This window comes from Theobroma cacao, chromosome 2 (assembly GCF_000208745.1).
Source record: "Theobroma cacao cultivar B97-61/B2 chromosome 2, Criollo_cocoa_genome_V2, whole genome shotgun sequence".
NCBI lineage: Eukaryota > Viridiplantae > Streptophyta > Magnoliopsida > Malvales > Malvaceae > Theobroma > Theobroma cacao.
The window spans coordinates 32,153,744-32,179,185 of record NC_030851.1 but is presented as its reverse complement, the minus strand read 5'-3'; the positions used below and the strand labels follow the sequence as shown (position 1 = coordinate 32,179,185).

Here is a 25,442-nt window from a genome sequence, read left to right as displayed (position 1 = left end):
TCAATTCTTCTTAATATATATATAAATATCATATATATTAAAATACATAAAATATATATATACAACTAGTTTGGTTTTTTTGATGGATGGGTCTAAAAATTTTAAAATCGATAACCAAACAAAAAACCAATTGAATCAAATATTTTGAACTAATTAGACCGAACCATTTTACTTAAATTGAATTCAATTTGGATAAGTAATTAGTCTGATTTGATTTTGCTCATCTTTACGTAGGACTATATATTTCAAACTTACTTCCAAAGTAATAGAATTTAATTTTCTTTTTTAAAAAAGTGTTAATTTCTATGTAATTATTAATTATCTAAATTGTCCTTCCATGTAAAGAAATCATTCTCGTAGTTATAGACAGAATCCATATCTTTCTTCGCAAGGTAGAGGCTGTTTTCATAATTGCATCTTTAATAAAAAAAAATCAACATTTCCAACGTGGCTTGGGATGCTGGACCACCTCTTCCGTATTAGGTTTACACGCTGCGGCACGAAAACTGTTTTTGGGCAATTGACTTTCTAAACTGCAATATCTTTTTCCTTTTTACAATATTACTTTATTAAAAAAAGCACTATATATACGTTATGCAGCGCCGCATTGATTTCCCGTCTTTGGTTCTTTCTCTGAGTCGGGGCCGGTAATTCTAAATTGTAAAGAAAATAGATGAGCCAAATTCCTGGAGAAGATCAAGTCTCAATGACTATGAATAATGACGAAATCGCAGACGCCATGTCCGAAAGCAACCTAGTTAATTCGTGTTCAGATAATTTTGAGTTTTTCACCAAAATCGGTTTAACAAAGTTACAAGAACCGTCCCTGGAACATACCATCATCAAAGCAAGCTTTTTCACAAGCATCAGGGATCAATCCGAGTTGGCTAAGAAAATAAATATCGTGGCAATTCATAAGAATTCCCATTCTAGTCGTTCAAGAGAAGCTCGGGCTGATAGTTTTCAGGTTTTCGCTAAGGCGGTGGCTGACAAGTGTGGTGGGAATGCTAATTTGAAGTATGGTTGGTATGGTGCTTCCAGAAATGAGATTTGCGAGATTGTGATGCATGGATTTAGTTGGTGTAACAAGGCTGCTGGTAATCGATATAGCATCTCTTTGTCTCCTGCTAAGTTCGCCTCTGACAGGTTAGCTTTTCTACTGTTTTCTTACTTGTTTTTATGATGATTTTTATTGATTTGTTATGTTATGTAGATGTTAGTGTTGTATAATTGCTGGGTTTAGACTCGTTTTTGAGAGAATACTCAGAGGAAGCCAAAGCTTCTCTGTTAAGTTTTTTTCCTGAGAAAGCTATAAAAACTACCTCAAAAGTTAGGGTTATGTTTTTCTCGTCACAGGTTCTCCTCCTTTCCAAATACCTTTTTTCTTTGATAAATTCATTATGTTTGGTAGGGGCAAGTAATAGCTGTTTAACAATAAATATTTGCATTGACAAGCATTAGAAAGCAGCTTCAATTGTCTGCATTATAATTAGCATTGTCAGATCAAATTCTGGCTTTTGATTTTATAAATTATCAAAACATCAGATTTAATTTCTTTATCATAATTTGTATAAATCAAGTTCTTATAATCTCAAATTTGTTAATGTGAATCTGACCGTTAACATCGTCAAACCATTTGAGGTAAAGTTACTAACATGACTTTGATCAAGTTGATATAGCATTGATCATGCTGATATTGATTTTTTTTTTTTGGAGATTTTAAAAACTAGATCAAATTTTAAACTTAGTCATTGTATTCTACTAAAATGTTGAATTTAGTTTTTTTAACTATAATTTGTATAACTGGAGTCTTTATACTTTCAAAATTTGTTAATATCAATTCAATTGTTAACACCGTCAAGCACGCTTTCTCTATTAAAGTGGTTGATGTTGATGTGGAATTTTTTAGAATAAAAATTTTAAAAATGTGATATGGGTTTTTAGATGGCTTTGTTTAATTACTACCTAAAAGGTTAAAAATCCAAACTACGCTTTAAATTTTAAACTACTTAAGATTAGTCAAGTAACAAAGAAAGAAATAAGGGTTTAGAAAAAGCTACTAGTTAACCAAACCAATTAGGATTAAAGAATATATAGTGAATTGAGAGAAAATTTTCATTGAGATATAAGGAAGGATACATATTGATCGAACAAGTGATTTTAGCCATTCGTCTCAAGCTTTTTATAACCTTGGTTGCTATGAATATCATAGAACCAAAAGTTGTGTGCTGTAGGGAGAGAATTGAAAGAAAGGGGAAGAATCGAGAGAGGGAATTTGATGCAAAGTTAAAAAAATTCTGGTTCTATTTGAGAGGGAATTTGATGCAAAGTTAAAAAAATTCTGGTTGTATTTGAGAGAGAATTTGAAAGAGGTGGAAGAGAATTAAAAGTTGTGTGATGTAGAGAGAATTGAAGTATATTAGTGTAAGGTGGAATATATTTGAAGCTAAGTTTGAAGAGATTCGCACCCACTAGTCCTAGAAATTGCTTTTAATTTTTTAGAATTTTTATTTAGATGTTGCTATTTGTAATCCGATGATTATTTAGAAATTTCATATTAGTATTGATCAACGTCATGTTAACATTGGTCAACGCCGTGAGCCTAGTCAAAACTAAGTTTAGAAAATAACCTATATTATTTTTTTAGCTATCAACAATAAAGCAATTAATTGCTGGTGCTAAATTCTCCTTATAATTATAAAAACTCCTCTTCTTCTTCTTCTTCTTCTTCTTCTTATTTTTGTGTATCTAAGGACAAATTTTATATCCCTAGTACCAAAGTAAGATTTCATTCATTTTCAAAGTGCTACAAGTTTTTTTTTTTTTTTGAAATCAAACTTTCTTAAGTGAAACATGTGCATTGATACGTAAGGTTACTAATATATATTTTGCTCTCATGTTGTGCAGTGTTTTGTCTTCGGAGGCTGATGAAAATGGATTGAGGCATGTGCTTTTATGTCGCGTTATATTGGGGAAACAAGAAGTGTTGACTGCCAATTCTAATCAGTTTCATCCAACTTCTCCAGAGTTTGATTCCGGTGTCGATGATCTTTCGGCACCCAGAAAATATATTGTTTGGAGTGTTTACATGAATACTCACATCCTCCCTTCTTATGTCATCAGTATAAAGGCCCCTTACTTAATCGGTAAGCAGCTTAATTTAGATGCAACTTTGCTTATTGTCATAATTAATTTGTTTCTACATTTATCCCATATCGTAATTAGAAGGCTCCAAAGGATTGCTAGAGGCAAATATCATCAAGCCTGATTCAAAATGGGTGAGCTTCCCCACATTGATTTCAATGCTCTCAAGGTTTTTAGAACCTTCACAAATTGCTTTCCTTAACAAAAACTACAGTGACTTTCAGGTAAGTGTATTTGTAATCTTATCTCTAACTCCACATAAACTTTGGTTTTATGTCATATTCAACTCATTTCAGTTTTGGCTCTCATCTTTAGATATTTTCCATACATTTCATTTTTACAGGAAAGAAAGATTACAAGGAAGCAACTTATAGACAGGATGAAAGAAATAGCTGGTCACCAGGCCCTAGCGGCTATAGTCAACCTGTTCGCAAAAAAGGTGCAGTTTTATTGACCTTTATTATTATCTAGTATTATTTTACTTTTCCCCACTTTTCTCCTCCCATAGTTTTTGCTCCATGACTAGTAAATTTATATATTTAGTTCAATTATGGTGTATCATGTATTCTTACTTTCTGCGTCAACAACTTGCCCTGCAAGATTGGATTATTGCAAAGAAACGGCATTTTAGCTAATGGGCTTTGAGAACCTTTGTATAATAATAGCATATCCCAATTTGAAATGTGCAGACACTTTGCGCCACATGCTAGTTCTTGTCTCTTTTCAAGCATTGATGTCAAACGATAGGTGGGTCTTTGACAATTTTCACTTCTTTAATCGTTTATGGCAGAAATGGGGTTTACTTCTTTGCCAAGAATATGACTAGTTTTTGTCATATTAAATAACTGTATCCTTTCTTTTTTAGAAGTCGCTTTTAAGGGGTTGGTTTTAACGTTCAACTTTCAGTCCATAACTACCTCGACAAGAGCATGTGGGTTGGCTTCTTTAGCACATTTTTCCTTTGCTGGATGGAGATAACTCCCATCTATAATGATTCTTGCACAATAATTCTTTTCTATTTCAAGATGGATTCAGTTTTCTGGTTTTAGTTCGTTCTTAGATTCATCAAGTTCAAGTTGTTAATTAATCAGGTCTTACTGTGCAGGAGGATGAAGGTAGCAGCAGCAGCAGCAAAGACGAAGCAGGAGCTGCAAAAGGCCGTTGATGCAGAGATTGGAGGTCTTCAGCCTTGGAATGGAAATCGAATGAAGTACTATGAATATTTTTTTTTTTTTGAAAACTATGTTTCATTCATTCCAGAGAAAGGATTATCCAAATACAAGCATTTGAAGTTCTACAACTAATGGGGTATCAGTCCTTAACCTCCTTTCCATCCCTGCCATGCTATATAAAATTTCTCTCTTTGCCGATTTACAATTGGCCCTTAAATACCTGCACATGTCAATATTAGCACTTCTTACAAAAATATTAAGACTGGAAAACACAGCCAGCATGCCTGTGTCCTTGTCTTACTAACTCTATCAACAATTTGAAACAACACCAACTCACAAAACACTAAAAAGGCTTCATTGCCTTCCCTGCAACTATCAAATCCACTTTGAAACAGTATTCCAGACCCCCAACAACTAGAGGTCCCTCACAATCTCCTTATCGCCGTCTGCACGCAAGAATCAAAGGGCTGCACATAAAGCAGAAAACACAAAACTAGATGTTCCCACAATCAACGGCCTTTACAATGTCAATAAGGAAAAACTTGCAGCAAACCATTAATTCTATGAACTCCAATTTGGCCATCTCATTGCCAGGCCTCGGAGTGTGGTGTACCCCAATTTGGGACCTCGGAGTGTGGTGTACTTGCCACCGGAGACCTATAAAGCCATCAAAGATAGTTTATTTCCTATAAACCATATAGACCACTAGATTATCAAAAAAGACATCCTCCACACCTCCCTCCTTGCAATGTCAACGGGGTAAGAATTTCAAGTTAAGAAGAATGGAGTACCTTCTTAGTGAAAATGAAGTAAAAATGAAAATTTTAATATTTAAGAAAAATGAAATTATAAAATTTTCAAAAAATAAAAGTAAAATTATGAAATTTTAAAATAAAATAAAGAAAAAAATATAAATTTTTGAAATTTTGAGGAGACGGGGCCTTACAAGCCTCCCTCCCTCCGCCTTTGCCAGGTAGTGATGCCCCGTTCCGCCAACTATAAACACCATAACTCCGATACAGCTCTACATCTAAAGAATAAGTGGTTCGCAGATTCAATGTCCTTGTTGAACAAAATGCACACAAACATCTCCCTTTGTAGTAAATTTTTCTTAACAAGCTCTTCTTTAACCACTATTCTTCGTTTCATTATCTTCAAACAAAAACCTTTACTTTAAGAAAGTATTAAAATATTTAATTTATTAATTAATGTATAATTTTTTATTTAAAAAGTAAAATTATTACTTACTTGACATGTTTTTTTAAATTAATTTATTTTTTAAATTCTTATCGAATATGATTAAAGTAATATGAAATTGATTGATTTATTTTCAACCATCACTATGGCTATAATTTGTAATTTTGTTTAATTCTAATATAAAAGAGTTGAAAATTTGGCAATTGGAATTGTTTTATCAAACTTTTAACGGAAGCATATTGACGTGTGAACTTGATCGTGACGCTCTTCGTTTCGTTACCAACAAGTCAAAACTCTCAAGTTAGCAAATATCCTTGGCTTTTAGCATGAAAAAAGAAGCAGCCGGCTATACCTCCTAGGCTTTTATCGTGGGAAAGGGGTACGCCACCACTTCCAAGCTGCCAGCTTTGCATGAACAGAGAGAGGCTTCATAACTGTGACCAGACCAAGGACAGAAAGCGCATTTTGTGATCATCGATCGTTACAATAAAACCCTAGTCATCTTAATTACGGAGTTGGGCCCCATTTTGCATTTAAATGGCCCACTTCTATTCCCAAGCCACTAGATGTGCAACTCATCCCATTAATATTAATATGTTTATATTAATGGTAATATGACAAGCATCATTTTTTTTTATTTTTTCATCTGCCACGTTTGCACCATATCAGTATTATGTGATTATAGAATAATAAATAATATTTTAATTAATATAAATAATTAGTTATCGATTAATTATAAAGAAGAATAAAAAATTATTTGACTTTTTTTTAATAATTCGAGAGTTTTTCAATCAAACTCCTGAAATTGCTTCATAAAATGACGAGACCAAAAAATTAATCCAGAAGGTGTGGTTAAGGATTGACTAGTGCATCAGGATGAAAATTCAGTCAAAAATGCATCAACAAGCCAACAAAGCAAGCTGTTGTGGAAGGCAGAAAGTCTGTCCATGCAATTATGCCCGTTTCTCTGTGAATTACGATTTCCAGAGAATTAGGCTGCCCATGCGATTGTGGGATAATTTTTTCAAAATCAAATCCGTGAGATTAAAACTCATTCACTCACATTGGGATGGTGAGTTCGATTTTATCCCACGACGGACGGGAACAGTCTCTTTCAGACTAAACCCATTTAAGCTAACATACAAATTCTTTGTTTGGCCCAATCCTAGTCTACATCATACTTTTAGCTGGGGTGGGCTATCCATGTGTAGTAGTGGTATTAATTATCCGTAGGACAACCGTGACAGGCAAATATCTGCCTAGAGGCAGGAGCTAGGCTACAAGCTGGCATCCAAGTTGAGAGTGGTTACATTCAAAAATGGTTAAGGAATGTTTCCAGGGCAACTGCGGCTATAAACTTCCAGGTCAAGCGAAAGGAAGCCTGGGGTTTCTTATTATTCTGAACAATCGTTTTCTTGATTAGGTCCCATGATTAGACGCACATTCAGCGGAAGGAATATGATGGAATCCCTCGATTATAAACAGACAAAACAAAACAAAACATGCATTGGCTTCAATTCAAGCAGTTGAAAATTGAACTTGTTTCAGACAGCAAGCGGAAAATCGCGTGGGTTTTTTTTTCCGATGGACCAATAGGGTTGAAAGTCAATGTTTGTGCCAAGAAGAGCCTAACTCGACATGGACTGGCAAGTTGTTGGGACGTTTAGCATTTACCTCTTATTAAGTAGTACCAACACATTGTCCTACTTGTCGGCCTTGTAAATGTCTTACAGCGCAGCGCCATCATCGTAACTTCCCAATAGACCTCGTCAATGATGTTTTCTTTATTTATTTTGTTCTCACGAGTGCTTCAGACGTTATCTCCTTAATGCCCAAGTTACCTTATCCTATCCGGAATCCAACATGCACCTTTAAATATCTACCTATTGTTTGAATATTGTCGTCACTTCAAACCTCAACAAGTTGGATGACGTTTCATATTTTAAAATTTTTCAGACAAAAAAAATTCGAATTTATATTTTTTAAACAAAAAAATCATGCACTAATCAATAAACTAAATATTCGAATAAGTAAAACTTTATTTATTGTTACATCTACTTATTTTTTTACTTATTTTTTAATAATAAATATATATGTATAAATACAAATACTTTTAATGTATAAATGTTAAAGTATGTGCAATTCACAACTTTTGTAATTGTAATTTATATAATATTCAATATTATTAGAGTTAAGAAAAATATTTAAATGAAAGTGATTCAATGTAATTTGAGTTTCTTTTTACAAATTAGGTAAATTTTATTAATATTTATTATAAAAAATATTTAAAACGATAAATAAGAAATAAGATTAGATTTTATCCCATTTAGTAATTATACCTACTTCTTAATTTTAAATTTCAATCTTTGTATGCTACTATTATATACAATCATAAATATTACATATATAATAATTAAAAATTCTTTAAAATGAAAATTATCAATTTAGAAATATAATAAGTAAAAATATTCATTGTCATCAACAAAAAAAATTTCCAATATATATATATATATATAAAGTAAAATATCTATATAAAAAAGACAAATAAAACTTTTTATTAAAAATTTATATAATCACGTTAAAAAATTTTCAAAAGAATTTACAAATGCATCACCGTTGAATATATGTATATAGACAAGAATTGAATATGAACATTACTTAATGTGTAAGGATTCTTTCCTTCTATTCCTAAGGAACAAATGTTCTTTTGTTTGGTTACCACATGCTCTCAAAAATAGCCATTCCGCTAGAATGACTATTTTCAAAAATAAATTAAAACTAAGAAATAGCTAATACCAACAGTTCCCATGGTATTAGCTATTCCTTGGTTAAGGAATAGCTTTAAAAAATGATAAAGATCAAAATATCTTTTATAAATTAAAAAAATTATATATTATATATTATAAAAAATAATATTTTAAATTTAAAAATTAATCAAAATTATTAATACTTGAATCATAATAACATTTAAATTATAAATAAAATATTAATATTTTAAAATATTAATGATAAAATTATAAATAAAATATTAATATTTAAATTATTNTAATTTTTAATTATATATTGTAAAAAATAATATTTAAAATTTAAAAATAAATTGAAAATATCAATATTTTAATCATAATAACATTTAAATTATAAATAAAATATTAATATTTTAAAATGTTAATGATTAAATTATAAATAACATATTAATATTTTAAAATGCTAATGATTAAATTATAAATAAAATATTTAATTAAAAATATATTTTTTTTATTTTCATTTACTAATATTGTCAGTTAAAAATGTAAATAATTATGTATACGTCTTGTCAAATAATATTTTTTTAAATACTTGTTCATGTCTCTAGAAACTTATTTAATAGGATTTATATATATATATATATATTTGGAAATGATAAAAATAATAACATATTAATAGTTACATGGTACTTATAATCAGTGAAGGAAACAAAAAGAAAGAAAACATGTTACATTCTATAGAACGAAGCAAAGATTGTTATTGCAATCAATTCCAAATATTGATTGCAAATTTTTATTTAATGAGGAAGGCAACCAAACCACCCCCCCCCTCTCCATCCCCAATTAAAAAATTGGTTTGGCCATCTGACTACCCTAGAGTTGACGAATATATGTATATATATATATATATGACTAATTTAAGATTAGTTGTTCTGATTCTTCCTTGTTCCCCAAAGCAGGCAGCATGGCGGTAACCCCATTGCATCACGCGTGATGCATCTACCCACCAAACGATGGAGTATTTTTGTTTAACGAGATGTGCAGCTATACCATATAACCATATACCATTTTTGACCTTGGACTTCCCAAATCTGGTCATTGGTCAATGTAACCTGCGGGTGACCCAGCGCACCTGTCAACCCCAAACACATTCATCCTTCTAGACAACCCCGCCTTGTGAACACGTGTTGCTTGTCCATCAAGCACCCTCACCCTTTTGCCTTTCTGAGAATTATGTTCTTCAATTTTATTTTCCCTTTCTCTTCCATCGCATTTACATTATCGCCCACGTGTTAAAATTAGTATAATATTTCCGCGTTCATATTATTAAAAAACAAAAAAATTAAAAGTGTTGGAAGTTTCCATCGTCCCTTCGGCCAACAACCCCTATTAAAACCCGACAAAATCAACCACGTCCTCATGCTATTTCTCTATCTGGCGCAAAGAAATTGAAAGGTTTGGTTTCAGGTTCTTGTTTTCTTTACGATGCAAGTCATGAGTTCTTCTCTGTCTTTGTCTCCAAGCTTCAATAAGTATTCTGGAACCGGGTTTTCGGACATCGCCGGCAAGTTTACCCATGATTTTGGAGTTAAATTACAGCTAACAACCGAGAAGCCTAATAAGGAACAAGAGGAGGCACCAAGCAATCAGCCGGAAATGGAAGAGGAAATCGAAGAGGAGGAGGAAGACGAAGAGTTTTCATTTGTTTGTTTAAATCCCGGAGGGTCCCCGATTTCTGCCGACGACGTTTTCCAAAACGGTCAGATCCGTCCGGCTTTTCCGCTCTTTAACCTAGATCTCCTCTTTGCCGACGAAGATGGCTCTGTTTTGAAGTCTGAAGACGCTGACGTCTCTCTACGGCCTCCGTTGAGGAAGCTTTTCGTGGAAGATGCACCGGACACGACGTCATCGAGCTCGTCGGAACCGGCGGGACCGTACTGCGAGTGGAGGAGAGATGGAAAAACCGTGGAGGAAACCTCACCGGACAGGTGTAAGAAGAGCAACTCCACAGGGTTTTCCAAGCTTTGGAGGTTCCGAGATTTGATGCTTCGAAGTAGTAGCGACGGTAAAGACGCGTTCGTCTTCTTAAACCATCCTCCTCCTTCGTCGGTAAAAACTGAGAAGAAAAACGAAAAAGAAGAGAAGAACGCGAAGCTGAAAGTAACAGGAGAGAAACCAAAGGTGAAGAAGGAGAAGACTGTTAAAACGACGTCGCTGTCGGCTCACGAAAAGCTTTACGTTAAAAACAGAGCCATGAGGGAAGGGGAGAAACGGCGATCGTATTTGCCGTATAGACAGGTCGGGTTTTTCACTAACGTCAATGGCCTAAGCAAAAATGTTCATCCATTTTAGGTATTTAATTAAATTTTTTTAAAAAAATCCTTTTATTAGGTCTAATTTTTAATTTAATTAATTTTTTTTTTTTTGTAAATCTTGGGAGTAGAGTGAGTGAGTGTTGTTAGGGATATGGAAGGTTTATGACATTATAAATCAAGATTTCTTTCTTGATAATGTTATTCTGATTTGTTTATATAATATTTATGAGAGCAGTCCAGTAATATAAATGTTTATTGGGCTCAGATAATTTATTATCCATTTTTTATTCTGATAACTAATTATCGTGTAAAATAATGAATCCCCAACGTGTTCAATGATTAGTATGACAGTTAATTATCTTCATAATAACGAGATTAATAACATCTTAATCATATCTACCAAAAGCTTACTTGCATTAAACAAAAAAGAATACAAAAGGATTTGTGGCTAGTGTTAAAAAAGGTGAAATGACAATTTTAGGAGCATAAACTCTTTAATTTTCCCTAAACAAATTAATGACGAAGACGTAACTCTCCCCAAAACTCGGGTAAGTAATTCCTGCAGTTAGAGAAATTTCCAGGGAGTTGGAGTTTCTAAAGCTAAATGCTTGGATTTGAGAGCAAATTCTAATTCGTTTTCAGCCGGAGACACTCTTGCGTCTTTCACAAGATGAACGAACGTGTAACGAAGTTTCAGAGACCCAAAAAAACAGAGAAAAACTCGGATGCTCGCAAAAGAGCTGGCTGGATATGACAGCGCCTTTTCTTTTTGGTTCACAGGGAAGTGGGGTTCACTGCTGCCAAAGCTACCAGAAATATAAAACTGGCCGATTTCACAAAGGGACCACCCATCCTTCACCTGACCCTTTTTGGTAGTAGGTTGAGGCGGTGGACCACATCTGGGTTGGGTTCCTGGAAAGTCCCCAGACTCACATGAGCCCTTCATTGTTTTTCAACTGCACTCGCGTTTTCATAGGCAATTTGTTTGGGTCAGAATTTTCCAAGGCCTTAGAGTAATTTGAGTTTGCGGCCTCTTGGTATGAATTATAAGATCATATAAAGAAGAAAAGTAAAGGACAAAGAATAAGTTCTTGTTGGCATATATATATATATATATATTTAAATAGATTCAGAACTCAGAAATCATCTTTCTATATTCAAAAGCAACCACTATTAATGAACCGGCGACCGACACTCTAATGGAGTAACTACAATGCACGTGAAAGAAATAAAATGATAAGGCCCCCCTTTGGCAGTACATGTTCATTCAAACATTTATGAACGTTATTTGCTATGTCTGAAACCCAGAGTTTAGTCCAAACAATGTATTTCTTCGCATTAATACATCCAATAAGGAAGAGTTTACGCATACAATAGTCATCTAAGAAAGCATACTGATCTGCAAAGTATGTGATGCGGGATGAAAATATGCTAATTAAGAGATTATCTAAATACTTGATTATACATTTTATGGGTTTAACTGTAACTTTCACATTTATATAAGTTATTTTGTATTTTACTTTTTTTTCATAGTATTAGAGCTTTAAAGTTATATTTGGTATTTTGCCTTTTAGGTTTAATTATGAACACCTCGGTTTTTTTATTCTAATTATATATTTGGTATATTTCTCCCCCCTATTGATTCTTGCCGGTTGTCTCCCTTTCTTCTTCCATTTCTCTGCCAATTTCCTCTGTTCGTCCCTACTTGCTTCTATCCATTTCTGATTTTCCCTCATAAATTTTTGTTTTCTATCTCTTTCCCCTACTTCTTTTTCATTATTAACACTGTGGTTTAGGGGAACATATTCGAATTGCCAATGTCAAGAACTCTCTCAAGTCTTGAGATATCACAGATTCCATATTTCACGCATGCAATGGCAGTTGGTGTCCTCTAGAAACTGGAAAGGCCAGGCAAAGAAAGGGAACCAAGAATGAGGAAGTAGGTTGCCCTTGGACAAGGGCAGGGCCAAGAATTTCAATAAGGGGATCAAAGTAACACATAATGAAACCATACGTCTAAATAAGTAAAATTTTACTATCTTTATTCCAAAACTGAATTAAGTTCAATCAACTACCAATAACCAATGACTAATGTACAACATGAAGATAGCCGCCCCTTCTATCTCTAAAAAGGAGGTCAAGAGTTCAACTTTGTCCTCTCCTAACAATTGAAAAATCTTATAACACTACATATTTTTCATATCTCCAACTAAATTCAAAAAAAAGTATTAATATTTGTTCTTTTTCTTAATCAATACATATGGATTGCAGAGATAGATAATATGCAAAAGCTAAAAGATATGAGTATAAAAATTAAAAAACAAATGTTTTGGCAAGTAAGATAAAGTTGATCACATTAGAATCACATAAAAAAATTTGCCAATCATAAATGGTCATGTCAATTATAAAAGTGATTTTAGGTTATAAGCAAACGAGTTTCATATGGTATATAGTTCTTATCTCCCTACAGGAGACTTCAAAAACATTTTGGGGGCACAGGAGAGGTTATGACCTCCCAATCTCATCACATCATCTGGAAGACTTTGATATTAGTACAAAATAACCAAATTCTAAACAAAATGAAATGCATGCATATCAAATGAAACTGTCATTTATTAAAACACATTCTAGGTGCAACCTCATCATTATTACAGCTATACATGAAGCAATATGCACACTTATTTAAAGAAACACTGTTTTATTTAGCCTTCTTTTATCAGCCAAATTCTGTTATGTGGCATGCAGGTTTCACCCATTTAATTGTCGACATCAACATAATTCAGCGCAGGTCAAAGATCTCAAACCTTAGATTTGAATTTTTGTAGACATGAGTGCAATGTTCATAAATGGGGCTCCCGTTTTCTGTTTCTTTGTGAGAATGAAATTGACATCCTTTCTCCTGGCATTCTTTGAGTACACTCATTCCACTGGGGTCAGAAACCCGGAATATCCCATAACTCCTGGGAAAAATCAATAAGGAAAGCTCAATGCAATTAACTTGATCATGATTTAATGCGTTTGGATAACTTTATGCTGATATTTCTTATTGATTTGTACACAGCAGTTCCTACATATTTTCACTTAAAATAATCAGAGTATTCAAGTTTTTCTTTCAGAGGATTTATACCATTAGAGCTTGCCTGTTAAGGCAGTCTCACCTAGCATGTGGTTTTAAATTCCTTGCCATCTAAAACATATACAATTCATTTGTGTGAGAGTGTAACTTGAGAGCTATGCATTTCAAGATAAACTCAGATGAAGCAAAGTCAAAATTGTTCACAGACCTTTATGCTTTTTACCAGCTAAATTTATAGTTTACTACTTTTACTACTTTTATTTCAAAGAACAGCAAATTCGACAGATTTGTGAGAAGTGGCCCAAACAAATATTCGTAACAAAAGGTAGATACAAATCCCTGTTTATATTAAAGGCACATCAGTGTTAAATATAAAGGCAGTCAGAATGCGGGATGATTTGGCCTTCTGAACAAATGAGAAACGAAAGAAAAAGAAAACACTAATGATGGCAACGGTAGGGAGTGATATTGAAATGTTACATAGGCAAATGCAAAGCCATCTATATTAGAGGTGAAGAAAAAAAATAATTTATCAGCAAAATGAAAAAAAAAAAATATAGCACTAAATATAAAGAAAGTGGATGAAAGATAAACCCATATATGCAGATGAAGGCATTATCTGTATTGTCTATAACTTGCACAAACAATTTCATAATCCAAGTTGTCAACAATTGAATCATTGTGGATGAGTAGCAGACCTTGAGTTATCGGTAGGAGCCATAACAATGGCAAAAGCCTCAGGCACCATTACCTGAAAATAATTTAAGGAGAAAGCTAATATTGTGGCAATATTCCCAATAGCCGACAAGGGAAACAACTACCATTAGAACTGCACTTTATATGTAACTTCCATCTAGAAATTATTACTTTTGTTTCCTAAAAGATTGCTGTTCAAAATATCAGAATATGATACATAGGTTAAACATGTAAGATTAGAAAGTTATCCAGAAATAAAATCTAGGATGATCTAGACCAATTCTTTGAGCAATAATTGGGGCGCATAAAAGATTAACTCAATTACCTGATATGAGTATTGAGTATGGAGATCTATTGATGACATGAAACAACTCTGAGAAGGGTGTGTCTGAAAGTAAATAAGAAATGTAGTACTGAGGTCAGCTTGAGCGCATAGTGGGACTTGCATCTTGAGATATTACCTCTTTCTTGTATAATCTACAGAGGAAAGAAACAGAGATCTAAAAGAAACTAATGAAAGAAAGGAATGGACATACATGTATCCATCCCACTGGATAAAGGGACCGTTCATTTTGTATGGCAAAAATTTCCTCCTCATTTTTAGCCTGACACTATCATTCATTGCTGACAAGTTACGAACTGGAAGTGCTGAGCATAAACCAAAGTTAAATATAAAGCCAATTAAGGTGTGAAAAGGCACTGCACACTTACAGAATTTGAACTTGATTCCTGTTTAGGTATTATGAGAGTGGTTACATAGAATGTCCCCCTTTCCTGTTTCATTAAGGTAAAGGACATGGATGAGTTGAAATAAAAATTCTTGGAAATTAATTGAACACAGAAGTAAAAGTTCAGGAGAAATGGCCTCAAAGTCCACAACAATAATTGCCAACATTAATAACATGATGCAGATTTTAACAGCAGAAATTTTTTCAGCCAAAAACATACAGGCAAAGTAGCTCTCACTCAAATACAATTAAAAACTTACGTATGGCAAGAATGAATTAGAGACCAGCCATAATGTTTGAGAAACTAGTAAACATTAGTTGAATGCAGGAATGACTTGGTAATCCCCATTGATAGAAAATTTACCAAGACTACGCTTAAGTTGGTCATAGGTTGATGGTAATTTTTGTCAGAATATGCAAACTTAGATGCATGCTAGATTTCACTGAGTTTTAAACAGGACAGAGAACAAGGCTATTTCTAATTCCCACGTAATTTGAGCTAACATAACAGCAGGAAAATAAAACAACTAACAGTGACTTTCATACCTAACAAAATTGTCATAGTACCATTTACCATGTTATGCTTCTACCAACTTCCAATTTTTTCATGAAATAGGCGTAGACAATTTTATCATGCATTACACAAATATGGGGGGAGAAGGGCTATCCATAGGATTGCTTACAATCTATATGGACTCAATTTCCAATTTGTACCCATACATGTACTTGCCCAAGAAAAGGGATTCGATAAGCGAGCTAATATTTAATATTAAGGTCTTTTATAGGCCAAGGACACCAGAGGACACTGATAGGTATAGAAGCATTTGTTAAAGCATGAACCTTACAAGAAAAGAACCAATTATGCCAACATTAGGCAGTTTATGATGCTATTAAATATCAACAACATAAAACAATGTGACTGTTAAAGAAACCATGAATCTTACAAGAAAAGCACTGAGAACACCACAGGTTTCCAGATCCTTCTTTGTGTTGTCCTTAGCTAGTTCAAGAAAATCCTCCATTAATTGAGCTGACTGAAAAGACATATTACAACCCTTATCAGCTACTATGCCATTTCAAGAAAAATATACAAACTCCAAATGAATTAATATTCTTGAAGGCGTGAGAAATGCCAAAAGGAAAGGAGAAATGTTTAGGCAACCTTAAAAGTACAGGTTAAGACACACAAAATTATACCTTTTTTTCTTTTCTTTTTTTTTTTTTTGGGGGGGGGGGGGGGGAACGGGATGGGAGGTAAAGTTGGTAAAACCTTAAAAGGGGGTTCTACAGGAAAGACAGCCAAACTGTATAATGTAAGGGTTATTACTATATGCACATTCTGCAGCACCCTAGAAGCCTCTGACTCATTGTATGGCTGCTGGTCCGAATCAATTACACGTGAAACATGTGAAGTTTGAGATGCATTCTCAGTGAAAGAGAGTATCGTAGAAGGAGAAGACAGAGTAACAGCATGAACTTTGATGAGCTTGCATGTGGTGGTTGTCTGATCTGGGACAGGACAAAGAGATTCCTGTCCTGAGCAACTTCTCACAAAATCCAGTTCAGAACAAGATTCCAATCCAATATTTTCCTCTATGACTATCCTTGAGCTGTAAACAGGCCAAACAAATTATAAAATTTTCATATTGCTCAATTAAGTAAAAGAAATCTGAATGGCGAAGGTAACTTTGAAAGCATACCAGATTTATGGAAGTTAAAAAAGTTATACCTTTGACAGTTTGTTTGAGCTATGCCACAGCTTCTATCCTGTATAGTAAAGTAAAAAAAATCACCCTTTTACATTTTAACTACAATTTGAGATGAAGAACAATTTATTCTGATAATCGTAAACTTGTTAGTCTCTAGTTCCCATCCCAATTACAAAGTAGAGATACTTGATTAGAATGCTAACATAATTAATGAAGTAAGCTTGTGAAGTTCCTTTCTCTACAAGACAAGTCTTTCCCTTCGCAAGTATATCAAAATTCGAACTAGAGAAAGCCCAGTGATGAAATAATGTTTAAACATTCTTTTGTTCCAATTGGGTAGATAAATTACTAAACACCATAAGTAATTAAGTTTCCTTAGGTTGTTGAGGCCTCCCAGAAGAAAGGCAGATAATTCAAACATTGCAACAAAATAACATGTCTAGAAACTTTTATGTAACTTTATTAACAATCTTCAGACATTCCTGCCAGTTACAAGCATTATTCAATCATTATTATTATTCTTTGCCAAATTATGATTTTAAAACTGAAGCAGCATCTCCTTTAGATAACACAAGTAGCATTCATTGAAAGCTACTGCATAGGACTTTGTAGAATGTACTTTCTTCTCACTTACGTTTAAAGGGACATAAATTTTTTGACATCTTGAATCTCGGACAGCTGGTGGTTTCAAAATTTCCCTTCCATCAACAAACTGGTACATCTGAGAGACTAAAATAAAATAATTTTAACTTTTACATTCCTGATGATTCATATAATTTTTTCCAATATTCAGATATGTAAAGAGAGCAAGTAATTTGCTGAACACAGTTTTATGAGAAAGACAACCATTTTAATTTCCCATATCAAGCAAAAGAACTAAAATCGTTGGGTTTCATACACTGTTCAAATCTTAAATATCATTTCCTAGCACCATTTTAGTTTTCACCTTTTGCCAAGAAATGTCATTTCCTAGAACACCAAATCTTTCCTTTCCCATTTTAAACCAATTAATAACATTTGAAATTAGAACACCAAATCCTCATATTGGGATTCTTTACATCGCTTCTGTGAAGCCCTTTGCTTATCAAATGGGTTGAAAAACTAGAAGTTTGTGTCATACAACTTCGAGCAATCAGCAAATAAATCATCAAATTCTTCATTTAGTTGTTAGTTTTGCTATATGCCTTTGGCTTTTAGAAAGAAAAATCAAAATGCGGGTTCAGTTAGAAAGCCAAAAGGAAAGAATAAAAAACAAAAAAATATACTTACAAAAAGAAAAAAGCAGAGCCATCATAATCTTACCTTTAACTATTTATTTATCTATTTTTACATTATATAGCAAAACTGTAAGGAAGTACAAAATCAAATAGCTGAAAAACAACACAAAGTTTCTCGTTTGGTTGATAATTCCACCAACGAAAATTAAACCATCCGCTTTAAAAATGACAAAAAATTTTCTCTGAAGAGACGAAAACTAAATTAAAGAGCAACACAGTCACCATCGATTAAAAGAAGAAAGGAAAACAAAATATTGAAACTAAAGAGAGAATTAAGAATTTAAAACGTAAGAAATAACTCGATCATCGGTGTCAAAGAAGAAGAATTAAGATAATTCAGTCTTATTCAAGAAAAGCTGATGCAGACAAATTCATAACAGAAAAACCATAACTTTCGAAAGCGAGGTTTAGAAATCTTCGTACCTGCAGATATCTGTTGTTTGTCACCTGAGAAAATTCTCGCCTGTCATCTGACATGCTCCTTTAGCGTTTCAATCAAACAGAAAATTTATAAAAGAAAAAAAAATCGAGGTTTAATATTTTAAGAATGTTAAGCACACTGTTTCACGTCCCCCAATGTTAGCTTTCCTTTTTTCTTTTTTTCAATTGTTAAAAGTACTTTTGGGTTTTTACGTTTATGCCATGTGACATTGAGTTTAAGTTTGGACCCATGACACTCGAGACTTGACTCGTTACTTAACATTGCAGTTGGTTAAAGTTTTCTCCAACTTTTTTTTTTAAAAATATAAAATGAAAATTTTTAATACTTTATTAAAAATTAAAATTATTTTAAAAAAATAAATAAATTATATTTTTTTATTATATTTAATCAAGTTCATAGTTTTATTTTAAATTAAATAAAATTTTATCACTAATATTTGATTAACAGTCATTAATTAAAATATTATTTTTTATTTTTATATTCATATGACATTGACATAAATAGTAAAAATATTAAATAATCATATCATCATATCACATCAATATGTAATATCACTATTTACTATTACACGTTAATATGTTACATTAACATCATGCGATAAAAAAAAGATAAGTGACATTTTCACTAACATAATTTATTTAGCCAAAATAAAAATATAAAACCTTAATTAAAAACAATAGAACAATAAAGGTTTGTTTGAATTTTTTTGAATAGTTCATTTTAAGTGTTGATATGAAATTGTCCAATGTGAGATTGTTATGTGAAATTTATTATGGTCAAATGAAAATAAGGCCTAAACTATCCAAAGTTACCACAAATATAAAATTTATTAAGAGCTTTTGTGTTGTTGATGGAAAATTAATGGTTTTAGACAATATTGGAAAAGAAATAGATAAAAAATACCAATAAATTTTTAAAATTTAAAGAAAAAGTGTGGTAAGGGAAAAATTGAATTTATCTACTCTATAATTTAAAGTAGTTAAAATATTATGAAATAGATAAAAAAATGTCATATCATCAATTGATAAATCATTAAATTTAAAATCACGTCAATAAAAACATATCATGCCAGCATAAATAATGAAAAAATTTTAATATGATTAACATTGAACTGAAATTATCAATTTTAAAAAATATATAAACTCAATTTTTATAAATTATTGTATAATGACTAAATCCATCACTAATTGTATAATTTTACGTTTTAGATATTATGTCAATACTTTTATATTAAAAAATTGACATTTGTTTGCATTAATAAATTAATTAACCTATGATACACTTTCACGTATGCATAGGACCACCACAACATAGTAGATTGATTAGTTAAATATTAAAATTAAAATTTTAAATTACTTTAATTTGATTTAGATGATAAGAGTGGGGAACGTTTAGACCTATAAATTTTAGGTTTGATTCTTGCACTTAAGAAAAATTAAAATTATGTAAATAAAATGGAGGAGGAATTTGTTAAGAGTAGTGTGATCAATCAGTTAGGCCGAGCCCATGAAAGTGTTGCAACTCTCTTGAGAATGGAGAAGGATTAGCATTCAACATACAGAGTCTTGCTGGAACTCATACTGCTTAATTGCTTATTACATATCGCCGAAGAATGAAGTTTGACAGATTTGGATATGTTTGAATTGACTTTTTTATGCATTTTGCGTCCACGCAACACACAAACATCATCTTCAAACAGGTCCTATCTCCATTACTTGTACAACTGTTTTCTTTGCCTTCTAGGTTTTGTTCTTAGAGATCAAAACAGAACTTCCCTTCTAGATGTCCATTCTACCACCAGATGGCCAAATACAACCGTATAGTGATCTTATGCATCTATCCTGAAACATGGATTTTGAACTTCTGATGGCAGCAGGAGCTTCAGGCACCCAGACTATTTATAGCTGGGGAGATACCTAAGACTGCAGAACCAATTGCTTCTCCGTCCTCAGACCATAGGAGATTGGTCTCATCCCATTTTCTGTTCCTGCTTCTATTTCTCTTGCGTTGGTATTATCACGTCTCCACCATGGCTGTGCATTCTCTCCATTTAGCTGAGCAGACCCTTTGTCCCGTGTGTAACCAAACTTGTTCTGAGATTGAGCCATCTCCCAAGGCTGTTCAAACCACAAACTCTAAATAAAAGAGGGAAGAAGGCAAAACTAGCAGAAAAGGACTAAAAGATATAACTAAAAAGCAACAACAATTCTGTTCTATATTAAGGAAGACTTTTATCCAGGTTCACCAGCAGTTGTTTTAATTCCCCACGTACATTGTGCTCAAATAAATTTCACACTGCATTGGTAAAGTGCAATAAGAAAGGTAAGAAATAAAATTTCAACTTCTCCTCAGAATGGCTTACCTTAATTCTTGGAGTTATACTAGGATTCGGTAGTGGTTGATCAGGATTTGGAGGTGAATCATCAATATCCTGAAATACGAAATAAAAAATATAGCATTGAAATCAACACAATTCTTTTATCAGGAAACCATGGGTGGGGAGTTGGGATAAGCATTGCTCACTTTTATTCCAGGAGGCTTCTCCCCTCTTTGTATCATAGCCAAGATCTGCAAAATTTACTTATTTTAGTCCTAGAAGACATGAGACAGCTAAACTAGAGAAAGGAACTGTGTTGTTATTACTGGCAGGGCCTACATGCATAGGTCAATTGCACCTCCTTCCACAAGTCATTTATAGACTCACTCTCCAAAGAAAGCATTCACCGTACTATAGCAATCATATACTCATTCTTTTCTGGTCCATAAATCTCAGAATGGACACAAAAGTGAACTGGCTTTAGTGTTGCGTTCTTTCACCTATCTAATACTAAGGAAAGTAAATTTAATCATCAAAGGGCTACAATGACATTTAACAATGTGGCAAAAAGGAATGTTATATAGCCCTTATGAACCAAAGTAGAAACAAACAAACAAAAAAAATGAAAAAACAAAAAGGAGAAATTACCTCCATATAGGACTTTGGATGCTGGCCAGCAGAGGTTCTCAGAGGTGTAGATGAAGGCCTAACTGTAGAAGAAATTCCAAGCATCAGAGCAAACATACAGGTGATACGAAATACTAAGCCCAAATGATAGAATAGATAAAAAGGGAAAAGATAAAACTGAGAATAGCTCTGAAAGGCACCTGAACTATCAAAATTTGATATGCCACTTGGTTTAAATTTCTGAATGGAAAAGGAAGAATCAAATTCATCAGAACTGGGATGTTTAAGTTAGACCTCAGTGACATCATTTTGGATTTTTAAAGCAGTAATCAAATATAATCCTTTTTAATTTACCGTTGAATTTGAAACAAAGTTTCCAGGGTGATCTGTGTGTACAGTAGAGGTTTCTGGCAGCTTGCTATCAGGTCCTGATTATTTCAAATAAGCAAAAGGAATTCATGACAAAATTCAAAACATTGTTACACACCTAAGACCAGAAGACAGCTGAAACATACTTAGTATCTACACAGTTTTCAACATCAGTGGTAAAAGAAGAAATTAATCTAGTAATGAAATATTAGAGGCAATTTTCTAAGTTCCAAACATTCTAAGGTCCTATTCCACAAAGCGTGTGTCTTCTGAGCAGTTTGTATATTTGTGATTCTAGTCCAAATCAACTGCCACCAGTGCAGTTTTCACATTCAGATGTTCATGCTTTAACATGGGCATTTTTTTACCTTATAAACTTTCAAATAAATTCAATTACAAGTGGTAGAACACAAGTTTATGTCTCACCCTGTCATGTTAAACAACTGAAATTAACATAAAACTAAAACAAAAAATTGCCTGGACAAGCTGCAATAATTCTTAAATCCTAAAGATGAAATCAATAAGATTTCTGACAGCTCAGTTGTCAGAAGACCGGAATTTTGGAAAAAAGGCATATCTATTATTATTGGAAGTCATTAACAAATCCTACTGAAAGTGAATGCATCATAAGAACATCCCAACTTACCATTTCTAAATACTGATGAGGAGTCACAAGCCTCCTGATGAGGACATTGTATAATACATTGATTATAGGACTCCACTCCAAACATAAGGCCTACACCTTAAGAGTAAGATATTGCACTTATCTTATTATTATTCCAAGGATTTGGTAACATATCCAATTTACAGCTTTGTCATTATGTTGATTTTGAAAAAACATAGTAAAGGTCCTATGATATTTGGAAAGAATACCGCACAAACACAAATATTTTTTTTTTCTTTTTTTATGAAAGGAAATTACATTGCATGAAACTCTTGAATTAGTAAGAAACAGATAAATAATTAGTTAGAAACATACAGACAGCAAGAATAATTATAGATGCATTTACAACTTGTTCAGGATGCTGAAGCAAAAGAATATAGCAATTTCTAAACAATAGCACATTGAAATCCATGGATCAGAAAATTATAGCTAAAACAGTAGTAAGTGATCATAAAAAAACATATATAGATCCCAGAATTTAAATAAATAAAAAAAGAAATAAATGTAAATATAGATTCAAAAGTTGCACATATTAAACATTATGGCCTACCATTTTGTGATGCATGCTGAATGTACTGTTCTTGGAGTTTGCGTAACGCAGCCTCCCTAGTACCCTCCAATCTCCGTATTGTTGTAGTAATTGACCTCAGTTCTGCTACATGGGTGCCTAAACATCGTACTAAAACATCAAGGTGTCTCGCCTCTAACAAAGGATAAAATGAGTGCCATTAATTGTTAAAGATGAGTAATAGTGTAAAACATATCAATATTGAAGAGGGGAAGAGGGAGAGGGAGAGGGAGAGAGAGAGAGAAAGAGAACCTGTTACAAACACACATATGTAAGCATCCTATGGATATGGCTACAAGATAAAGACCAAAGCATCTTTAGATAAAACACACCTTCTTTCTTTGACTGCAATATTTCCAGACTTGCTTTTGCAGCATCGACAGAAGCAGCTGCAGCTGCCTTTGCAGCTTCTATTGCTTCTTTAGACAAACTTAGGTTTGAGTTTCTTCCCTTGTCATCATCCTCTTCTAAAACAACCTTGCAGATCCAGGACTTCAACCTGGGTAAAAAGAATTTCTAAACAGGGAATAGACCATCAAATGCAGGAATTATACTAACATCCTTGGACAAAAATAAACATGCAGAGAATCTATTTACACAAACTGGTAATGCAAACTTCTTTTAATTACCTTTAGGAGCATGGAAGTCCCAGCACCAGATAAAATAAGTAGCACTAGAGAAAAAATAGCATTTGACCAGGAAAACCTGGATGGTGGAGAAGCTGTAAGCATGGATGCAGCCAAAGGTTGAGAGGATTGTTCTGTGTCTTGCAGCCGAAAACTGGCAAAAGGATTTGATTGCACATCTGTTCTTGATAAAAGATGGAAAACATCAAGCAAAACGTGTTTGTGATCAGGCTATCATTAATTTCAGGCACTCAAGGGTATGCAACTACTATCTATATTGTTGGAACTAAGCAGTTTGTTAAAGACTTAAAATTATTTCGTGGATGAAAAATGTCAACATCTAAGCCATCATTACGTTAAGGACACCCAAATATTAGTCAAAAGACTTAAAAGATGTGTCACTTCTTACCTTGATTTGAGTTAATGTCCTGTCCAAATGTTAGACTTGAAGGTGTATCCTTCAATTTGCAAACAATGGGGAAAAAGAATCAGAAATTAAAAGAAAAAAAATTGCAGAGAATGTTATGAAACAAAAAGATCAATGCCCTCACAGGAACACGATGAAAGGCTTCATCTATCTCATCGCTTGTAAGGCCCTTCTTCTCAAGGAAGGAACGCCTGTAGCTGACTGGAGTTCTTCTTACGGTTGGGTGTAATAGAAACTTAGCAGCCATTTCCACTAGCTCCTCCCTCATTGCTTCAGAGTTCAAATATACAGAATTCTTTGAAGTTTCTCTCCCTTCAAATTATTACCAACCTCTAGAAGTGATCCAGATTGAATATTAATAACCCAAAATAAATTTGTCAACTTTATAGCAAAATATTGCATTCTTAATTAGCTATCATTACGGGAACTAGCATATATGCGCATTGCATCACATCTAAGTCTAACCACGAGCCAATTCAATCTCAACTAGCTTAATAAAATATAACAACAATTCTTTATTTATTTAACCGGCAATGCTAAACTACCAACTTTGCATGAGCAAGGCAAATATCTAAATTTCCACGATTTTCATCAATATAAGAACCAAATAAAAAAAAAACGAAATATCCATTTTAGAATATGATGAGCTGATGATTCTAAAACAACTTACATGAATTATATAATAATTTACTAACCACGAACAGAGAAATTCTTTTTCTTTTCTTTTTTGGATAATCAAACTAATAAGCTTCTTCAAATCAACCTCAAGCCATAACCAAAAGAAAAAAGAAAGAAAGAAAAGAAACTTTAAACAAAAAAGGGAAACGTAAGCTAGGAAAAGTTCTTACCGTTCCTTCCACAGAACAGAACTGGTGGAGTACTCTTATTCGTCCATGCTTGAACTTATTACAGGTGATCACATGTATAAGAGAAGAGGGAGAGGATTTGTAGTGAAAAACAGAGAGCGGTCAATTGTAAAAGCAGAGATCATATTTAGATTTAGAAGGGGGACAAAGATTTGATCAGACATGGTTGACAGCAACTATTTCTCTTACATCTTGTAAGACTGAATCTTGGGCTGAATTTTGACTAGCCTGGCTATTAGTTTTAACTTCTTCAATTAAATCGCGGCAATGGTTGTTGACCATTTTGAGTGATGGCCCAAAGCTCATCAAAGATATGATTGGGCTTACTCTTAGGTTTGTAGCTAAACTAGAAAGCATATTGGCCCAAATCATCATTTCTAATAAGTTTACATCTTTAAATATGTTATGAATGTATGTGTGAATGTTCATTATATCACAATTTAAGAGCTCAGATTAGGTCAAATAATGAGACAAGCCA

General features: G+C 33.1%; 4 protein-coding genes across 11 annotated transcripts; 2 read left to right on the top strand and 2 right to left on the bottom strand.

Moving 5' to 3' along the window:
* On the top strand, positions 582-4,444 carry LOC18609470 (probable inactive poly [ADP-ribose] polymerase SRO2). Of its 5 annotated transcripts, none has more exons than XM_018114759.1 (6): positions 583-1,146; positions 2,908-3,146; positions 3,226-3,368; positions 3,488-3,583; positions 3,834-3,891; positions 4,010-4,315. In XM_018114759.1, exons 1-5 carry the CDS (start codon positions 674-676, stop codon positions 3,852-3,854), a joined length of 972 nt encoding a protein of 323 aa, XP_017970248.1. In that variant the 5' UTR covers positions 583-673; the 3' UTR covers positions 3,855-3,891; positions 4,010-4,315. The 5 variants fall into 5 exon arrangements, with proteins under 5 accessions (XP_007044660.2, XP_017970248.1, XP_017970249.1 ...); XM_018114760.1 differs by having other exon boundaries at positions 4,013-4,026; XM_007044598.2 differs by lacking the exon at positions 3,834-3,891 and having other exon boundaries at positions 582-1,146; positions 3,229-3,368; positions 4,250-4,444.
* LOC18609469 lies at positions 9,673-10,773 on the top strand. Its single transcript, XM_007044596.2, has one exon. The coding sequence runs from the start codon at positions 9,743-9,745 to the stop codon at positions 10,607-10,609; it is 867 nt and encodes a 288-aa protein (XP_007044658.1). The 5' UTR covers positions 9,673-9,742; the 3' UTR covers positions 10,610-10,773.
* Positions 13,145-18,670, bottom strand: LOC18609467 (AMSH-like ubiquitin thioesterase 2). Of its 3 annotated transcripts, none has more exons than XM_007044592.2 (10): positions 18,482-18,667; positions 17,416-17,502; positions 16,802-16,839; positions 16,400-16,682; positions 16,017-16,106; positions 15,056-15,118; positions 14,881-14,955; positions 14,670-14,732; positions 14,347-14,399; positions 13,145-13,532 (listed from the first exon to the last, which is right to left on the bottom strand). In XM_007044592.2, exons 1-10 carry the CDS (start codon positions 18,533-18,535, stop codon positions 13,352-13,354), a joined length of 987 nt encoding a protein of 328 aa, XP_007044654.2. In that variant the 5' UTR covers positions 18,536-18,667; the 3' UTR covers positions 13,145-13,351. The 3 variants fall into 3 exon arrangements, with proteins under 3 accessions (XP_007044654.2, XP_007044655.2, XP_007044656.2); XM_007044593.2 differs by having other exon boundaries at positions 17,416-17,510; positions 18,482-18,666; XM_007044594.2 differs by lacking the exon at positions 17,416-17,502 and having other exon boundaries at positions 18,482-18,670.
* LOC18609466 (peroxisomal membrane protein PEX14) lies at positions 20,013-25,131 on the bottom strand. Of its 2 annotated transcripts, none has more exons than XM_007044591.2 (12): positions 24,947-25,131; positions 24,223-24,430; positions 24,081-24,129; positions 23,675-23,850; positions 23,378-23,561; positions 23,028-23,144; positions 21,799-21,872; positions 21,645-21,684; positions 21,466-21,527; positions 21,024-21,068; positions 20,863-20,931; positions 20,013-20,617 (listed from the first exon to the last, which is right to left on the bottom strand). In XM_007044591.2, the coding sequence occupies exons 2-12, from the start codon at positions 24,364-24,366 to the stop codon at positions 20,417-20,419; spliced, it is 1,161 nt and encodes a 386-aa protein (XP_007044653.2). In that variant the 5' UTR covers positions 24,367-24,430; positions 24,947-25,131; the 3' UTR covers positions 20,013-20,416. The 2 variants fall into 2 exon arrangements, with proteins under 2 accessions (XP_007044653.2, XP_007044650.2); XM_007044588.2 differs by having other exon boundaries at positions 23,028-23,180; positions 24,947-25,130.